Source organism: Dreissena polymorpha, chromosome 12 (genome assembly GCF_020536995.1).
Source record: "Dreissena polymorpha isolate Duluth1 chromosome 12, UMN_Dpol_1.0, whole genome shotgun sequence".
In the NCBI taxonomy this organism is placed as follows: domain Eukaryota; kingdom Metazoa; phylum Mollusca; class Bivalvia; order Myida; family Dreissenidae; genus Dreissena; species Dreissena polymorpha.
Genome location: NC_068366.1, coordinates 39446109 through 39466734, shown reverse-complemented (window position 1 = coordinate 39466734; position 20626 = coordinate 39446109). Strand labels below are relative to the sequence as shown.

The 20626-nt window shown below is 35.3% G+C and overlaps 3 protein-coding genes across 4 annotated transcripts in view; all 3 read right to left on the bottom strand.

Moving 5' to 3' along the window:
- Positions 1 to 19601, bottom strand: part of LOC127852544 (1-acyl-sn-glycerol-3-phosphate acyltransferase gamma-like) — a 29968-nt gene extending 10367 nt beyond the window's left edge. Inside the window, exons 1-5 of the mRNA XM_052386499.1 lie at positions 19539 to 19601; positions 18386 to 18569; positions 17686 to 17855; positions 16633 to 16794; positions 291 to 444 (exon numbers count right to left, since the gene is read on the bottom strand). Coding sequence (XP_052242459.1) covers positions 291 to 444; positions 16633 to 16794; positions 17686 to 17855; positions 18386 to 18569; positions 19539 to 19580 — 712 coding nt within the window. The 5' untranslated portion in view covers positions 19581 to 19601. The remainder of the gene's footprint in view (positions 1 to 290; positions 445 to 16632; positions 16795 to 17685; positions 17856 to 18385; positions 18570 to 19538) is intronic.
- The window catches only part of LOC127853811 (organic cation transporter protein-like), a 289143-nt gene that overhangs the window by 53388 nt on the left and 215129 nt on the right, over positions 1 to 20626 (bottom strand). The window lies entirely within an intron of this gene.
- The window catches only part of LOC127853818 (uncharacterized), a 289097-nt gene that overhangs the window by 76961 nt on the left and 191510 nt on the right, over positions 1 to 20626 (bottom strand). The gene's annotated exons all lie outside the window — the stretch shown is intronic.

Sequence of the window (20626 nt, the reverse complement as noted above, 5' to 3'; positions counted from 1 at the left end):
TAATGGAAAAGTAAATCACTTGGATAATAGGTCAAAATGCAACACAAATGAACGTTAATAGTGCTCTTAATATCAAAGTTTCGGTAAAAAGTTTGGCGCTAGTTCAACGCGCATTGTATACAGCCTCATAACAATAGACTGACAACCTTTTGGGTAGTAAAGTAGTAATACAAGGCAATATGGCGACCGTTAGCCACGAGGCCTATCTTACGGAGGAATCCGAGATAGCCGATGTATCACGATTGTAAAGTAATTACAACAGTTTATAATAATTACAAGCGTTATCTTACTTTTTCCCTGCATCAGTTCCATGGACAGGGCAAAGCCCTTGGGTCGGGGCAGCAGCATGTGCTTGTACTCAGGGTAGCCTTTCTCCTTGGCAATTTTCTGGCATATAGCATGCTTCTCAGGAGTCCATCGCGTGCCCTCGGGAAATAGCAGAAGCTGTAAAACGGAATGCAAATGGAATATGGGAATCTTAAATAATCTCCTTGGTGATTTTAAAGTTGTGAGAAAAGTGGTTCATGCACATGGATGTGATTATTAAGATGATAATAAAAAGAATGTGTTACCAGGTAACTGAAATATTTAGTGAATGACAAAAATGCACTAATACTATACATACATATTAACTATAAAACATGCATAGTGATAAGATACTTATAATTATTAATTTTCTGTAAAATATATATGCATCAGGGTTTGTTATTTCATTATATTTTTTCTACTTTAAAAAAGAAGTTCTGAGCTTTATTTAAACATTATATACGTAAGTAATGAGACGATTCATTACAGTATAACTCTCTGAAAGAAAATTTCTGCATAACATAACGCATGAGCCGTGTTCTTTTACCATAAAACGAGCCCAAGGCCTAACTGTAAAAGCCAAGCCACCATTAATTTTCTGTATACGGAATAAGTAAGTTGGAAAATACATGTACATGTATTAATATAAGTAATGATGGCTTCTTTGTTAAAACATACCAGACTACATGTACTAGTAATTCGTTTGTAGACTAAACGCAAAATACAAGCAATAACTGTGCTCATGACTGTAATGGAATGTTTCAATAGTCAATTTAACTTTTTTGACACTGCATACGTATTTATACTTTATTATTAAGAATATGAGTTTCACAAAAATTGTAAAAATTGAATTTAAGAAACATTAGACAGTATTTCCAAGTTTATAGGCACACTGCAAATATTTTAAATATAACTTTAACTATAATAAACATAACATTAAACAGAAGAATAAATTTACATGTATTACATGTTAAACTGATAAGTACAGCACACATGAATGGCAACTAGGGGCCCTATATGAATAAACTTGGTAGAGGAACACCTTACTATGTTACATGCCGAATCCCAAACCCATTTGCCATGTGGTTTAAGATTTTGAGGTCGTCACAGTATACATATCAGGGAAACAAGGATCCCTCAGGGCAGGATGAACTTTGACCCTGGGCGCATGATTTGAACAGGAAGACCATGACACCATGTTACATGCCTCATAATACACCTCTGTGCCAAGCAGTTTCACAGGAGAATATTTATCCCACTTTTACAGCGATTTCGGTTGATTAAAGCCCCGTTTATTAAATTTCATCTATAATCAACGGCAAGGCTATAATTAATGGCACGAAATGACGTCATCAACTGCCGAACCGGGACTACTTTTCCCTCAACAAAAATAATCTCAAATGTTTGTCAATCTTAATGACATTAAAACAAATACAAGTAGAAAAAACGTGTTTGTTGCCATTTATTGTCACTAAAGCTCTAGTATTAGGTAAATTTAACACTATGTTGCAAATAGGTTCTGTTGTTGTTGCTCCCCTTTGACGGAGTCAGTTCGAGTTGCTCCCCTTTGACTATAAAACACAATCGTCTGCGAAATTGTAAACCCCTAAAATGTCTGACGAATTTGACAAAGTCAATGTCTCATTAACTTGGGATGCATTAAATAATGAACATGAGCAATAAGCAACTGAAATGGAATTAACACTAAGCCAGTTCCAGGAACAATATGGGTTTGATCCATCTATTTTGTTCACAAATGAAATTGAATTGACCATTGAGAATGAAACCAGCCCCAGTAGTAGCGCACCATCCAGTAGCACTGTCTTCCCCCCAACTTAAGATCTTCATGAGAGTAAAGAGTTCTTAGATGTAAACCTCACTGATGTTGGTGATTTCATTGTCCAAAATGAAAATAAAAAGACTGTAGCGAAGACCTTGTCTGACATAAACAAATTTAAACGGTTTCTTATGTCAAAAGCTGAATCAAAAGAAATCTACCACATAGAACCAACTCTTCTTGATGAGTATTGGCCACTTTCCTGTTGTCCCTTAAAAAGTCAAATGGCACAGATTCTGAACCAAGCTCCCTCCGTGGCATCATTGCAAGTGTTGACAGGTACCTGAAACGACATCGCTATGGATGTTCAGTCATGACAGGGACTGAAGCCCAATTTGCACTCACAAGGGACACCTACAATGCAAAGAAAAAAGTCTTAAGAAACAGGTAAAATTGAGATGAACGGTTATAACTAAAAGAAATTTGGCAAAATAACATATTCAACAGAAAACGTATCATTTATGACAAAATTGGGAAAAAATCCCAAGTGTAGTCTGTACGAAACTAATACCCTGTCGACATAAAGTTGCAGTTAATAAATAAACGTCGAAAAGCCACATTAAAAGTAATACAGTAAGAATACGAAAGATAGAATACTAAAAAAATAAATTTAAATTAAAAAATATAGTCGAAAAGTTAAATGAAACAGTATAATAAATATAAATCACCAATTTAGGGTATGGGAAACCGTCCTAGGGAGGCCCATTCGCTGAGTGATACCGACATCGATCTGCTCTGGGAGAAGGGGATCCTTTGCACCGAGTCTCCGAAGGCCTTGTTAAATACAATCTGGTTGAACAACTGCCTTCATTTTGGCCTGCGAGGAACAACGGAGCAATACAATTTGCGGTAAGAAACATTTTTAACACACAAACACACAAAATATGTATCAATTAAACACACAAACACACAAAATATGTATCAATTTTTCTCATTATTGTTTCACCCCATTCACAAAGTACATCCGCTTCAACTTAAATGCTGTATTTTATTATTGTTCATACCTGACATTAAATTAAGATTCTTGTATTTTGTTAGGTGGGGAGACGTCCGCCTCCGTGTAGACTCGAATGGTGTCGAGTACTAGTATCTCGAGTTGAACGAGCGGCAAACGAAAACGCGCACAGGAGAGAACATCGCTGACATAAGAAAAGTGTCTCCCAAGATGTTCGGCGCTTCTGGACCAAGAAATCCCGTGTTAATTTACAAGCTGTACTCGAATATGCGTCCATCTGATTTTTCTTCAGATCAGCACCCTTTCTACCTGGCAACACGCACAATTGACACTGCATCCCAGTGGTTCTTGCGTCAACAATTGGGTGTCAACAAGCTGGGTCAGATGCTGAAGGCCATGGCAAAAGACGCCGGCTTTCCCCAGCACAAGAGAATAACCAACCACTCAGTTTGCAAATTCCTGGTCCAAAAACTTCGAAATGCAAACATTCCACCCACTGAAATCATAGCAATAACTTCTGAAGAAGGACCCATTTGGTTTGGGATGTTTACTAAAAAAACATGACATTTCACACCTGGCATAGGTGAGGAATGTAGAGCTGTTGACCACCAGACAGTGTCATTAGTCTTCATTAGAGATACTGTAACCATTGCATAAGGTTCATTTCATTTTAGCTTTATCATTTTATTTTTGCTATTGGAAATAAAACAATGTATGAATGTGAACAAAATTTCAATTCTTATTCATATTGAGAATTTTTATTTTATTTTGTACATGTACATTTAAAATTCAAATTTTTGGTTCTTTACAATTGAAACAAAATTAGAAATAACTACTTCTGTGAACAATTTCGACTTATAATTCTATTTTTTAATTTGCTACAGTTTAGATTCAAATATAGATTCAAATTTTTGGTTCTTAACATTACATTATGAATTGCAATAACCAGGGGTTTTTATCTGATTTTGGGGAAAGGGCCTGGCCTTTTTTGAGGGGAAAAAAAATCGCGCGAAACGTCGAATTTTGGGGGAAAAAATTGTGCGAAAAGCTGGATCTTGGGGAAAATAAGCAAAGTCTAAAATAATCAATTTAACATATTTTACTGTTTTTAAAACAAATTCAAGGCAACAGATAATTTAATTATGCAAGATTTTTCTAGTTTCTACAGTGGATCAGGATAACTTATATATTTAAAGGAAAAAAAAAATTGTTTTTTTTTTTTTTTTTTTTTTAGGGGAAAATGAAATCTAGGGGAAATTTTACCAGCTGAGGGGAAAAATAAATCCGAGGGGAAAGGGCCGATTTTCGGCGGGTCCCAAAGAAGGAAAAAAACCACTGATAACAAAATAGATGTAACATATAATTTAGAAATATTTTACTTAGTAAGAACTGAGTTACTAAGTTACTCAGTTTTATTTAACTTTTTTTTGGTTCTTAACATTAAATTATGAATTGCAATAACGAAATAGATATAATATTTAATTCTGCAATATTTTACTTAGTAAGAACTGAGTTACTAAGTTACTCAGCTTTATTTAACTTTTTTCCACATTAATTAACTATTTTTTTAAAACTTTTCTGATAGCAAGAAATAAATGATTCAGTACAATGAATTGCAATGTTATAGTAAACAATATTTGTTTAACTCAAATTGACTCAATCAACACTTGTATTTGCACAGGTAATTAATGCCCATTCATACTGCTATGAATGAATGGACAACACCTACACAATATATAGGTGGTACATAAAGTCTCAAAGTGGTACATAAAGGGACTGGTACATAAAGGGACTGGTACATAAGGGGTCACACCCAAAAATGTCCAGTCCATAACCAATTATTCCACCATATCTGTTGAACAGCAGCAAAAGTGTTCCAACATTCTTGCGCAGTCCAGTAAATGTTAAAACCAAACAGCTTCCTCTGTTCACCTTCATGCACTGAAACTATGGTCGAAATACAGCCTACACAACCACTGTCTACCGTTGAACAAGTTGATCTTGATGTTCGTCCCACCCATTCACTTCACCAGCAAATGTCTTTCTCTCGTTCGAACAACTTTGCCTCACAATTCTTTGGTGCCACTTTCCACATTCGAAATTTTAATGTGAATAATTAGATTAAATCCAAGTTGTTATTGTTATTTCGTCACGAAATAACCACATATTACAACAAAGAAGCAAATGTTTTGCACCTCGTGTTCTAGTTGATAGTTTGAACATCGAAAGTTAATTGTGTGTGGTGTTAGGCTATGTTGTATACAAATGTAGTTCCTTGTATATAACAACTAAATGCTATATTAATGTTATAAAACTTTTAGATTTGCAATTCAATATGAATAAAATTGTTATAAGTAACGCACGACTCTTTGTCACAGAACGATATTCTGATTTTTTTAAATAACAATTTGATCAGCGGTTATTTTTGGAACGCGGAGTAATACACTGACCTTGGTTACACTACAGTCATTATCAAAGTACGACAAACACTCGTGAAAACTAATTTTGTTAAAATAAAAAGGTTTACTGAATAAAAAAGTGGGATAAATAGAATAATAGGTTAGTGTTGATTATAGATCAGGTTTATCATGCTCGGCACGAAAACGAAAAAGCACTCGCAAAGGCTCGTGCTTTTTGTTTTCTAAGCCTCGCATGATAAACCTGATCTATAATCAACACTAACCTATTATTCTCTGTTTATTACGATTAAAGTCCTTATCCTTATTTGTGAAGTTTTCATTATTTAATCATTTTTATAATTTCAGCGAACTACGTATGACCGGACTGATTTTAACAACTATGAAAGATGGTAATTCAAGAATGATTCCTAAGAAATCTCATTAAAATCTGCAAAACTGTTCAAGAGGAGAAGTAGAAAAAACAAGACTATTGCCAAGCTATAAAAGTCTCCTACCGGCTCCACCATTGTCAGAAATTCCACCGTTGTCAGAATATTTTTTGTTGTTGCCACAGCAATCAGAATTTTTGACGTAGGAACAAAATGAAATGACGTGCATAATGTCCATATTGCCATCTATCCATGTTGGAAGTTTCATTAAAAAAAATATGAAGAACTTTTAAAGTTATCGCAGGATCCAGAAAACCATCATTTTCAGCAGTATTTCTAGTATATTTGTTGCCATAGGTACCAGAACTTTTGACGTAGGAACAAAATGAAATTACCTGCATAATGTCCATATTGCTATCTATCCATGTTTCAAGTTTCATGAAAAAATATAAAGAACTATTCAATTTATCCAGGATCCAGAAAACAACCATTTCCAGCATTTTTTCTAGTCTATTAGATGCCATAGCAACCAGAATTTTAGACGTAGGAACAAAATGAAATGGCGTGCATAATGTCCATATTGCCATCTATCCATGTTTCAAGTTTCATGCAAAAATATTAAGAACTTTAAAAGTTATCGCAGTATCCAGAAAAGTGTCACAGACTCACAGACTGACGGTGAAACCGGTAGGGGACTAATTCATGGACACACAGACTAACTTACTAAGTAAACACCTATGTGAACAGCTGAGCTCAAATCTTGAGCAAGGCACTCAATTTAGAAGTTACTTCCTGATTTATTGGGTGAACAGAAAAAATGATTCGACACATCATTATATTGAGTACTGTTCAGTTTTTAAAAGCTTTGAGGAACTAAAAAAGGGGGTAGGGGAGATTAAAATGTTTGTAAGAAAATGTATTTGGACCGTTTCTATGAACATATGAAGAAAACAAACAACTTGATTGAATATAATTTTGTTTTTTGGAAATTCCTATTTAAATGGAGATATCCATCTTTATTGCTATCTATCCATGTTTCAAGTTTCATGAAAAAATATAAAGAACTATTCAATTTATCCAGGATCCAGAAAACAACCATTTCCAGCATTTTTTCTAGTCTATTAGATGCCATAGCAACCAGAATTTTAGACGTAGGAACAAAATGAAATGGCGTGCATAATGTCCATATTGCCATCTATCCATGTTTCAAGTTTCATGCAAAAATATTAAGAACTTTAAAAGTTATCGCAGTATCCAGAAAAGTGTCACAGACTCACAGACTGACGGTGAAACCGGTAGGGGACTAATTCATGGACACACAGACTAACTTACTAAGTAAACACCTATGTGAACAGCTGAGCTCAAATCTTGAGCAAGGCACTCAATTTAGAAGTTACTTCCTGATTTATTGGGTGAACAGAAAAATTATTCGACACATCATTATATTGAGTACTGTTCAGTTTTTAAAAGCTTTGAGGAACTAAAAAAGGGGGTAGGGGAGATTAAAATGTTTGTAAGAAAATGTATTTGGACCGTTTCTATGAACATATGAAGAAAACAAACAACTTGATTGAATATAATTTTGTTTTTTGGAAATTCCTATTTAAATGGAGATATCCATCTTCTTTATGAATGTGTTTTTTAACACAAATATCTGGAACTACTTGGTATTGCAGGCTACACGGGCAAAACAGGGCAACTAAGAGAACAAACAAGGGTGGCAGTGCAATTTATATTACCCTGCATCGTTAAGTATCTTAATACATGTGGATATAATAAGGCGATTGCATAAACAGAAAAACATGCACTGGTACAAATCTTAGAAACCTGGGCTTAGAGCATGTGCGTAAAGTGTTGTCCCAGATTAGCCTGTGAAGTTTGCACAGGCTACTCAGGGATACAAGTTTTTATGTATGGTATTTTTCCTTCACAGACTGACTCTTCTTAGCAAAAATCAAGTTTAGGCGAAAAGTATTGTCCCAGATAAGCCTGTGTGGACTGCAGAGGCTAATCTGGGACGATACTACACCCACGTGCATTAAGCCCAATTTTCTCAGAACAACGCTCAAATAAAAGTATATGGGGCTTTGCTATTGATAATGGTTTTAATTTTAATTCTTCTACTCCTTTTTGATTGTTATACATTCAAATATGTATGTAGCAAGTTATGAAGCTTTTGGCTTTTGATAAATGTGATAGCAACACTTCATTTCAATAATAATATTTCCCAATCTATCAGTACAAACAGTGATTTTAAATTTGTTGCAACAAATTAAAGTTATAAATATTATGTATGTTGTTTTAAATTGCAAGATAATAATGCTGAAATACATTGTAACAGCAAAACGCCTGTGTTATACGAACTAAGACTTGCAAACTTGATCTGAAATCAACAGAACACAGTTCTGAAGCAGTGAATTCTCCTAAAATGACATGCATGTAGTAAACTTTTAAGCAACTCATAATAATTAAATACATTAAACATATGAGATTTTAACCTTGCTTTTAACCAAAATTGAAAAGTAAAGAAATCATTAAGCACAAATGCATATGTTGAATTCATATCAATGTTAATGAAATGTATTCATTTCAAAGCATTTTGGAAAACAGCCAATCATTTACATTCATGAAGCAATGTAATGGAGTAGCACACAGAGCTACAGATAAGGGCCGTACAGCTGTAAATACGGCTTTTTAATGAAAGTTTGAGCATTTATTTTTATAAACTGGCCGTACAAATACGACTTCAATATCCCTTTTACGCATTTACGGAAAACATCTGGCCGTACCGATATGTCCGCGTCAGCGCGGCGAGATTGGTTGGTCTGTAACCTAACGGCGCTTTTCGTTACATAAAATTACCGACAAGTTTTAGACTGGGTTTTGGTATTAATGTCTATTCCCTTGCCATTGCGTACACACCGGTCTAACTGACTTTTATCCCATTTTCACCGCGACATTGACGGTATAACACGTTGTGGAATATACTTGCTTGTATTCAACACTGTGGAATATACCTGTCGCGTGCACGGACTACTTTTTAAATGACGTCATGCGATATGCGCTAAAATTAGGTCGATATTGTTTGGTTCATTGATCGAATTTTAAGGTCACCCATTAGAAGAAAATGTGCATATTTTGCAGAAAAACATGTATATGACATATTCACCAAAAGGAAATGTTGAAATATAATATGAAATTACACGATTTTTGTTTTGTTATTTTTTTATTTATAACAAAGTCGACAAAACTTAAGCTTTAAAATTATACGACCTTCAACCTTTAAATCTAGTCATATGACATAATTTTTCGCCATCCGTATAATGAATCAGCTAATTGATGGCGTCATAAAATGACATACTTATTGCGTCATTTTCCCCAATTTTTTTTGACGATTTATTATAAACGCGACTTATTTCACATGTTTTCTACATGTACTGTATGTCGACATATCTGAATTCTCAATTGATCACATTTTCCTTATTTCGTGTAATGTGCATTGTTTATAACCAAAGCATATACTTTTGACATTTAACTTAAATATTTAGAATGTACAACAAGCCATACATATATCGCACAGTTCATGAATAATCTGCTATGTTTGCTTTCCTATTTAATTCACGTTAGGCATAGAGCTGTGTAAAGTATAAGATGGTAAAAATAGCACCACACTGGAATTGGGAACGTCCCATTTTGTACATGGGGTATTTTCTACTCATTTATCTGTTGTGTATTGGAATGTTTTCCATTCTTTGTGTATTTATATATTAAATTATTATCTCGTACAATAAGGGCATTTACCATAGATAAATAAAACATTGTGCAAGTTTAAACATAATTATGTTTGTATGCAGAAATCTGCAAATGCAACCGAGTTTACCAACGGCTATTATTAGATAAACTGCTCCGGTTCATTTGAATAGCAGTAATGTAGAGTACATGACGTAGCGTGTGACGAAGAAGAAAGTTTATCGCGTTCATAAACTCATTTGAATAAAGTGATAGAATGGCATAAGGGTCTTTATTTAACTATGCTAAAATAATTATTAAAGACCCTAGATGCAAAATCGTCAATTATTGAGTTAAATGGATTATTAGATGGATTTTTAAAGGATAATTAAAGGTAAAATACTAGTTCTTACGTGTTTTGATTTTTGTTTGTACTTTTGTCGTTCCCTGTTCTCGGGGAAATGATTTTAACATGGGCGCCATTGATGCATCGGATCACACACGGCATACCCATAACATTATATAAAAAACACGTTCTGCGCGTCCTTAAATTCGTCGTCCGAAGTCGGAAAACGTATTACCCTGTATATTTTGTCAAATAAAGTGTCAGTCGCTGCAATTGTCTGTTTACTCGTCAAAATTGTCAAGGTCTTCGATAGCTAAAGAAACTTCAGCGTACAGTTTATTTAGTAGGCCTATTGACAGACTTGTACAAAGTCGCGCCAGTCAAAAATCATAAAAAGCGACATTTAAAGTTATGGTAGCCAGAACTAGGTCGTCGATGGTGTACATGTATGTTGACATCGACAGCATTTTGTCAGACGCAATCGCCGCCATATTGGATTTTGATAATTTTCTTTCGAAAATAAAATGAATTACAGTCGAAACTGACCTAACGGCCACCTGAATTTACCGGTCACCTGCAGACAACGGTCAGTCTGGAATCCCCCCGACGAAAAACACTCTATATTACACTTGAATTCAACGGCCACCTGTCCATAACGGCCAACGGCCACTACATTCCACTCCGAAATTCATGTTTGACCTGAAATCAACGGTCACGCGTCAGTCGTCTCGAGCCGCGAAAATTAAAAACACAGCACATCATGTGTCCGTCTATTTTGCGGTAAAAGCGTCTGATAGCGGTAATTGTCTTTGATATTAAAAAAGCGGCCCGCTGCGAGTAAACAAACAATTTGTGCATCCATGACCGGTATGTAAAATTGTTTCACCATTATTATTGAATTTTCATTTTGATTGCATTAAAAGACCAATTGTCTGCAACTCATTTTGCTACCAGTTGTTTATTAAAAATATATTTTATATTCGTTACTTTACATGAATAATCCACTCCTCTAAGCCGAAATGATCCGTAAAACAAAATTGTGTCTTTGTGTCGTATGAACGAATCTGCACTAAAACTAAATTTAGGTTCACATCGTACATGCATGATCAGTTGTTTAACGAAAAGAAGGTTGATATTCAAATGCTTTTTTTTTTCTCTCCGGGATAGTGTTTTAGTATGTTGATGCTGAATTAACAAATATAAGTGTACATTGTATATGAAGTGAAAATACCAAAAATAAACAACGGTTGCGATAGCCAGCTATAAACTGTTAGATGCCCATAATATCACTTTAAACAGGTGACATTAACAATAACAATGTGTATTAATAGCAACTAGAAATGGCGCGGCAGAGGCCGACGCGTATCCCCACGCCGCATGTTTGACCCAAGGGCGCCCCAGGGTTGATCATGGGGCCATGCATAGTTGAGATTGACTGTATTGTCATAAGAGAAGTTCAGTATCAATTAGAAGTGAATGGGTGTAAAAATAAAGAAGTTATAGTAAAAGGCAATTTTGGGAGGGTGTGGCCTATGTGGGCGGGGTGCCCCAGGGTTGGTAATGGGGCCATGCATAGTTGAGATTGACCGTATTGTCATAAGAGAGGTTCAGTATCAATTTGAAGTGAATCAGTGTATTAATGAAGAAATTATAGTAAAAGGCAATTTTGGGCGGGTGTGGTCTATGTGGGCGTGGCGCCCCAGGGTTGGCAACGGGGCCATGCATAGTTGAGTTTGACCGTTTTGTCATAAGAGAGGTTCAGTATCAATTTGAAGTGAATCAGTGTAGAAATGAAGAAGTTAATGTAAAATAACCTAAATTTTTTTTATAGTAAATGGATTTTTTTGGTGGGTGTGGCCTATGTGGGCGGGCGCCCCAGGGTTGGGATTGGGGCCATGCATAGTTGAGATTGACCCTAATGTCATAACAAAAGTTCAGTATCAATTTGAAGTGAATCCGTGTAGAAATGAAAAAATTATAGTAAATGGAAATTTTTGGTGGGTGTGGCCTATGTGGGCGGGGCGCCCCAGGGTTGGGAATGGGGCCATGCATGGTTGGGATTGACCGTATTGTCATAGGTGAGGTCCAGTATCAATTTGAAGTGAATCGGTGTAGAAATAAAGAAGTAAATGTAAAATAACCTAAAAAAATGAGTGATAATTTCTGACGCGGCCCCACCCCAACCCCTATAACTTTTGACCCAGGGGTCAGATCAAAATTCCAAATAGTGCACCGTCGCACATATGCTCATAGCTACCATGTGTGTAAATTTCAAGGTTCTAGTGCTTTTAGTGTAGGAGGAGATAGTGGCCAGGACGGACGGACAGACGGACGGACAGACGGACGGACGGACGGCGGAGATCACCACAATATCCCCACCTTTTTTTCAAAAAGCGTGGGGATAATTATCGTCTGCATGCATAACGCATTAGCGCGTGACAAAGTCTATTGATCTGTATCGCTGATTAAGTGTTAAAAACAATATTAAGCTGGCGAGTGTTTTTATAAGAAGGCGATAAGAGGATTAGTGATCAGCTTTAATGGCAAAACATGGACTGATTTGCAACATTTAAAGCGTCTGAAAGCGGTAATTGTCTATGATATTATATAAGCGGCCCGCTGCGAGTAAACAAATTATAAGGTGTTGAGAAGGTTTTTTTTCCGGGGATAATTGTGGGTGTATCTTCTAAAGAAAATATATCAGAGTTTATGACTTGTTGAAAGTAATTATCGCTAAATTAAATGACCGCTATTTCTTTGAATTAGAACGGTACAATTGCACCGTACTATCGGTTTATGACACCGAATCCGCTTTTTAGACTTTTACGGACGTTACGTCAACAGAACGTGACAAGCTTTATTTACTGAATGAATGAGATGCATGAGAAAACAATTATACCAGCGTTGATAAAGTCATTGTTTAATTTAACATTATGAAATAAAATCAATCTTAAAGATATTATTCTCTATTATTCAATGTACACGCGTAAGTTAATGCTGTTATTATGCTTTGTTAATGCAATGAGCATTTATTTTACACTGTATGCAAACGACTGGATGGGGTAACGACGTAGTAATACAACCAACTGATAAACCTTCTTAAAATTGTGATCCGAATTCAACGGTCACCTGTTGACAACGGTCACTTTGATCATTTCCCTTGACTGACCGCTGAATTCAGGTTTGACTGTATAGTAAAATAAAATCTTCTTTTCGCGGTCGTAATGTGTTAAAATTCGCATACTGCATAAAATTGAATGTAGGCATATGGTGATATTTTTACTTGTTTTACAGTCTGTGTGTGAATTTTTTAAAGACTATTTTGCGTACCAGAACAAATACATGTATATCACAACGCATGGTTACATTTGTTAGATTGTAAGCGCTTTTATGACTGAACTAAAATTATTGTTAAGGTTATTAGATCTATTTATGTTAAATGTCATGTTGAAAAAATCAAATGGGATAAATAGAATACTAGGATTAGCGTTGAATACAGAGAAGTTTATGTTGCTCGGCTCGAACACCGAAAGCGCTCGCCAAGGCTCGCGCTTCCGGCGTTCTAAGCCTCGCAACATAAACTTCTCTGTATTCAACGCTAACCTAGTATTCTCTATGTGTACTAACGCGAAAGGATTTGTGGGTAGCACTTCTTTTAGGCCACGACTTTTTTTTTATTGGTTTACAAAAATTATTTTGAAAATGGTTCATCGGGCGGTCGAAAAAAAAAACAAAAAAAAAACATCATTGGAAAAAAAAGTTAATACTAATAACATCAGAACAAAGACAACATATCTTTTATAACCTTAAACACAGAGACAAAAAATCAAATTATGCAATGAAACACATCTATATCTTCAAATAAAATGAGTCCTAACAGCACATTATGTAACATCAGGCAATTTTAAACACTGCATTACATGACATGCGTTCTTCTCCCATTAAAACGAAAAACTGCGCTTCATTTCCATAATTGGATGCGCACCATTACGCAATGCGATGCCCGTTGCATAAATCTTATATAAGATAAACTTCTCATACACAAATTACCCGGTATGTGTTTGCTCTTACTCGACTTATGAGATCGTACATGAAAAAAAAAATCGAGGTAGATCGATCCATGCGTCGTCGCGGTAATGTTTGTCAAAGTTGTTGTTGTCATGAAAACTCGTTGATTTACAACGCAAAACGTCTTATTTGAACTGACGCGAATTAATTTAATCATATTTGTCAACTTCGCTTTTGCTTTATTTTGATAATTTAATCCAAAGTTTAATGTTAGCAAGTGTTTTTTTTTACTGGAATTGTAAACAAGGAGTCGGTTAAAGTCTTCCGAAAATGTGCAGTCTGTGTGAATTGACAGTTTGACGTCATCAAAGGAAAGCCGCTTTCTGTCGGAAGCAATAAAGCGACAAATTTCGCGCCGAATAAATTGGCTTCCTTTGTCTAGCAATCAACATGCCGAATCAATTGTATGTTTGGTTCTCAATTGCAATCCTCCAATTTAATAAAAGCACGTGCATAGCTCCGCCTTCGAATCTTTTGCAGAGAACGGAGGCGGAGTTTAACGGTTAATTGAGCTAGTGTTTTACACAAGTTGAGTTCCGATTTGCCGAAATTACTCGGCCCAAAGCGTTGAAACGACAAATACATTTATCAATGATTTTTCGAGATATACCGATTTGTTCCGATTTCCAAACTTTCTGTACAGTTCCTATAAACTATGGCGGACGTGTTTACAAAATTCCTAAACACATATATCGTAAATAATGGCAGTGTTTTATTGGATTATTTATACTAATTATCAAATACTATCGGGTTTGTTTAATATAATTAACATGTTAAACAATATAGTTGCGTCACAGACACGGAAATAAATTTTGATGGGGTCGACATTTGACTGACGCTGATTTTCTTATTGTCTGTAATTTTTACCCGAAATAAATTTTGAGAAGTGCCCATAAAAGGACTGGTACATAATGTGTCACATTGAAAAATATCCCGATCTCTGCAATTGAATATATGTGAACCAATCGTTGATTGTACTTACTTGATTTTATTCGCAACCGTACTCAAACCGGATCGTTTTTTTCTCGTTTCGCTCGTTTTGCAGTGCGGTCGGGAATAAAATATTAAAAAAAAGACGATTTTCCGATTTTATTTTTTTTCCCATTTTCCAAAAATTTGGGTCGGCGGTTTTGTAAACCAAGAAATATAAAAGTCGTGGCCTTACGAGTAAAAAGCGAAAGCGAAAGTTGGTCAGGTAATCGTGCTTCTGATAACCGCTATCAGTCTTAGTAGAGATTCAAAATCACATTGAACATTATAACATAACAGTTCTTTAAACAGCATTCCATTTTAAACACACAATAAAAAACGACTTTTCTTTCATTATTAACATTTTCATTCCTACGAAGAACTACTTTGGCGGAAGCATAATGCCCCAAACCAGGGGAATGTGATGCGTCTTAGTATAGAAGTGACAATAACGTAGTGACGTCACCATCTATGTATAGAATGATTCCCTTGCGTCATTTCGGATAACTCGTAAACCCGTCAAAAGCAATATGTCTGCGCGCAAGAGGAGACCCACTAAACCGCTTTCGGTTAAAAAAAACACTTTATTAGGCTACATATGGTCGTCTAACCATCCTGACAAAAGTGACATCCAATCCAATGGTTAAGTGACATGAAAAGAACAAAGAAAAGCCTTCGTGAAGCATATAAACCAAGGAAAAATGCTAAAACATGTTAATATCAGATTGACTGTATTACAGTTGAAGTGTTTGCTTAAGCTTTTAACAGTCTGACAGTGACATTAGAGTTCTATTACTTAGTTTACTAGTTGGCTTGTGTTTTCTTGTCAAGAAAAATAAAGAAATAGTATTTAGTTATGAGTTTTAATGTGTTTTGTATTTGCATCATAATTAAAGAAGCTAAATATGTTTATTTTAATTGCTGCAAATGTTTCTGAAAAGTCAGTTATACACCCTTCAATATCCAAGAACACGGGTAGTACAGTACTACCTCAGGAATGTCAATTGGCCAAAATCTAAAATCCTGAAAATAGGCCTATCGTTTTGGGGCCAGAGCAAAAAAGGGTTAATAATTCATGTAACTTTGTTTACTTTTATATATAACTTATGTAACTTTGTTAACTAGTGTATATAACTTTGTAAACATTATGTCAAAGTTAAATCATTTATGTTTAAGATGACATTATGTGACAATAATCTTACAATTCCAGAAAAAATCCTCTGATTTATATCAATATCAAAATTGGTCCTTAAGGGCCAAAATCCTGATTTCAGGCATAATCCTAAACTTTGACGCCTCTGCTACCTGTAATTTTGGATATGGTAGTACAGGTACTTATTGATTTTCAGCATTACTCCTTTTCTTTCTGGCATTGGCAGTACCGGTACTAATTTCACGAAATCCTTATCTGGAGCTCTGAGCACACATATTTATATAAGTCTTAATTTAAATATAATGAGATATTTAATTTTAGTTTTAAAACCAGGTGTCAAGATATGCCTATAAAAATACAAATGTAGCAGTGCAACTTGGCCAGTCCTATTTAATAATGTAAGGCATAATTTATTTCATTATACTATACAACACATCATGTCTGATATATAAATCCCTGAATCAGCCATACTTACAGTTACCCAGAATGGATCTGGGTAGGTGACAAGTTCTGATATGGATTTCTCCAAGATTTTCTTGTCTTCGTCCCAATTTCTCTGGAGAAAAATGCTTTCCGTGAAGTACCAGGTCCATCCAATAATGGGGATATAACGCATCATGTGTTTACCATATATTTTTGTATTCTGAAAACACACACAATATTTTGTGATTTTTGAGAATAATTTTCTTGAGAGGTATAATAATAATTCTGCCAGATAAATGTGTTCTATAAACCAACAGACAGGTAGCTATGGCAAAAAATGCCTCAAATGTTTTACAGAGAATAATATGGATTGCTGTAAATTGCAGGTCAATGATATATAAAGATATTATATACCAGAGCAGGATTCCTGGAAATTTAGGATTCTATTTACTTGCATATAAAGGTAAAATCCACACATGTTAAGACCTGGAGTTATTGAAGTAGCTCATCCTTGATTGTAGGAAAAGGAAAAAGAATGGCAAATTTTAGTGAGAAGTTTGAACCAAATATCAACATTCTTTCTTCATACATATAGAGCAAAAAATTATCTCAGTATTCAAATAAAGGAGACGTTCTGAAACGTAATAAAACTATTTCTCCTATAACTTCCCTCTAGGATGAGCTATGTACTGGCACACAATCCGTCGTTGTCGGCTCAGGTATTACTTTAAAAAGACTGTGTACTCCTAAGTATTCTAAAATGTCCCCTGGATACGTAAAATAAGCTTCAAGGCAACCGTTCATACTGCAGGGTACTTTTTAGTTTATTTTCTGAGACCCCAGTACTTTGTTATATACCAATTATTTCCGCCATAAGAAGCAAAGTAAAAACCAGCATAAAACCAGAACAGCCTGCGAGTAACTCGCAGTCTGTTCAGTTTTTATGCTGTTTGCTGCTCATAAGTATCTAAGGGTAGGAACTGAAACCTTCAAAACTTGGATCTAGTAAGAAGGGCATTTAATAGACTTTAACTTTCTAAGGGACTACTATAAATGCGTTGTAATACGTATCTAAGAGGTAAAGGGTTAAGCTGTACTTAGTTCTACTTACCCCCATCATTCCGTGCCTCTCTGCCATCATCCAGGCCATGAGCCAGTCTATCTCGTATGTATGGTTCACCATGCACACACAGTGCTCCTTGCCCAACATCTGCTGGTCTTCAGGAGATATATACAGGTCACAATGCGCGTCTGACCACCAGTGCGCAAAGAACGAGAACTCTGTAGGATAACATAAAGATTGGACAAATAAGCCTTTTTTGAAGTTTTATTACCTTTTTAACCTCAATTTTATTCAGAAATGTATTCTTCATTGCATAACATTCAGGTCTTATTTCAGTGACAGAAACTAGTATTCTTGCATGTCAAAAACTAAAACATTAATGCTCATTTAAATGAAGGGCATTACTTAAACACTGTTTACTGCAGGTCAAATATGAAATCTCTTCTAAGATAAAATCAAGTCCAGGTGGAAAGTGTTGTCGCTGATTGGCCTGTGCGGATTGCACAGGTTAAAGGCTCTATAAAGGTGACAAATCCAATTATTAGGCATATTAACTGGTCAAATTTTTACCGGATTTCAGTAACTCTTGCATAAAAACTGCTAATAACACAGCAGATTGCACAGGTTAATCTAGGACACTTTGTAACGCACATGCATAAAGTCCCACTTTAACAGAGAACGGCTCAGATTTATCTTCTCTTAAAGAAACTTGTAAGTTATATAAAGAACTTAAAAGCCAAATACTCACGACTCCACAATGCATAGGACAGGAAGTTTGTGTATTTTCTGTACAGCGTTTTGCTAAATGGCCAAATGACCATTCCAACAAGCATAAGAAAGCTGACCAGAAAGCCACTGGCCAGGAAAATGTATCCCAGCAGAAGCTGCACTACAATAAGACCCTTGAACCATGACCACGCCCCCATGACAGTCTGCAAAATAAAAACACTTTTTTACTATGAAAATGCTGGGTTTGAAATGAATAATAGCTATTTATTATCATAGTATAATTAGTGTATGGATTATTTGAGTAAAATAACTGTCTTAACAATTAGTCACTTGACTAAGTTGTAATTCAATTGTTCTTTTAGTTCTGGTGGACAATGGAATACGAATTGCTGACTTCGATACTCTTTCCTGATCGTGAATTATTTTACTAGCTAGTTCTTGACATAGTCCACATAAACGTACTCCCAGAGCCTTTGATAATTTTTGCAATGGCGGCTCTCAGCAACCCTTTGGGTTAGAAAGCTGAGAGTTGTTTTTTTTTTCGTTCAAATTTGGATCTGGTAAGCAGACCCATTCCCAATGAAAACAAGTATATACATTTATTTATCCCAAATGGGGCCTTAAAATTCCCAAGTGAAGCTTTCCAAAAAAAAAAGTCTTAACATGTCAATTTATCTCCAAATCTAGCTCTAGAAGTTGAACCTTAGAAAATATAATATTGAAATCAAATTTATTATCAATTTAGGCAAAAGTACGCGTTGTTTCCCAATCCAAAGGGATCCGGCCCCATTCCCAAAATTGTAAATAAATACACTGGTTGAATTATGATAATGCCATTAGCTCTTGACATAATGTTTTGACAATTTGGCACCATACAAATGATGCGAACCGTTCGATCATTTTCAAAATATAAGTTAGATATAATGATAAATTGCATTATACGTCGAATCTGCAAATACCGATTATAGAAATAGTTCAAATGTCAAATCTTTTTGATGCACTCTGGACTCTGGAACTGGAACGAAATTGCGTGGTTACGGAATGCAACTATTGATAATGGTAATGCACAATAACTGGCACGTAAATACATATTAAAAAACAGTGTTTTCAAAAAGTAACACATCATTATAGAAGCCAGCCAGTTGTAATTGTCTAAATATCTTGGGACTTACAAGTGAATTATCGGTGTTATAGATATCTTGATATCTTGACATCAGGTCAAGTCAAGACGGTCATCATCAAGACGACAAGACTAGCTGGTTCCCAATCTGTCATAGTACATGGTATGAGGAAAGACAACAACAGAAACAACACTAGCATAATAATAACAATAATAATAATAATAATAATAATAATATTAAAGATAAAAAAAGAAAAGATGATGATAATGATGATGATGGTGGTGATGATGATGATGATGATGATGATGATGATGATGATGATGATGATGATGATGATGATGATGATGATGATCATAAGCATGATCATAATCATGATCATAATCATGATCGTGATGATCATGATATTGATATTGATGATGATGAATGCTTAAATCTATCATTGTAAGTAAAACATGTGACATTGATACGGTATACACAGAGCTTAAACTGGTCACATGGCGTCTACCGAAACCGAACCGGGCATATGTAGACCCACACGGAAACCAGACCAGACATTTTGATACACACGGAAATTACACACACACGAAATCCAAACCGGACATATAACATTCGCGCATGGAATAATTCATCTTAATCTCTATAAAATAGATCAATACAATGAGGTCAAATCCGTCACATTTGCACGCCATGAGTTCGAACTGCACATCACGATTAAACCCGAAACCGTATGTGGCACATTGACCCATACTGCCCTAAAAATGCATATAAATTACATTGGAAACAAACTAATAAATATAATCGTATGGAACCAAAACAATATAGGTCGACACAGTGAATATATAAACACTAATTGAACCAGAATGAAAAACAAAAGCTCTCACTGATACTGAGGCGAACAGATCTGGTATATGCGGAACCTGTCCCGAACTGGACATGTCGACATAAATACATATTTTTTAACCTGAACATAATCATAGTATCTCACATTAACCTATACCGGAACCACGAAACCAAAACCGAAAGCATCGACACACACTTTTTCCGAGTTGAATCAATCTACACAAACGAAACCCGAACCCGACAAAAAAACACATTGAACTTAAACTGGACATATCGACATACTGAACCCGACATATTAA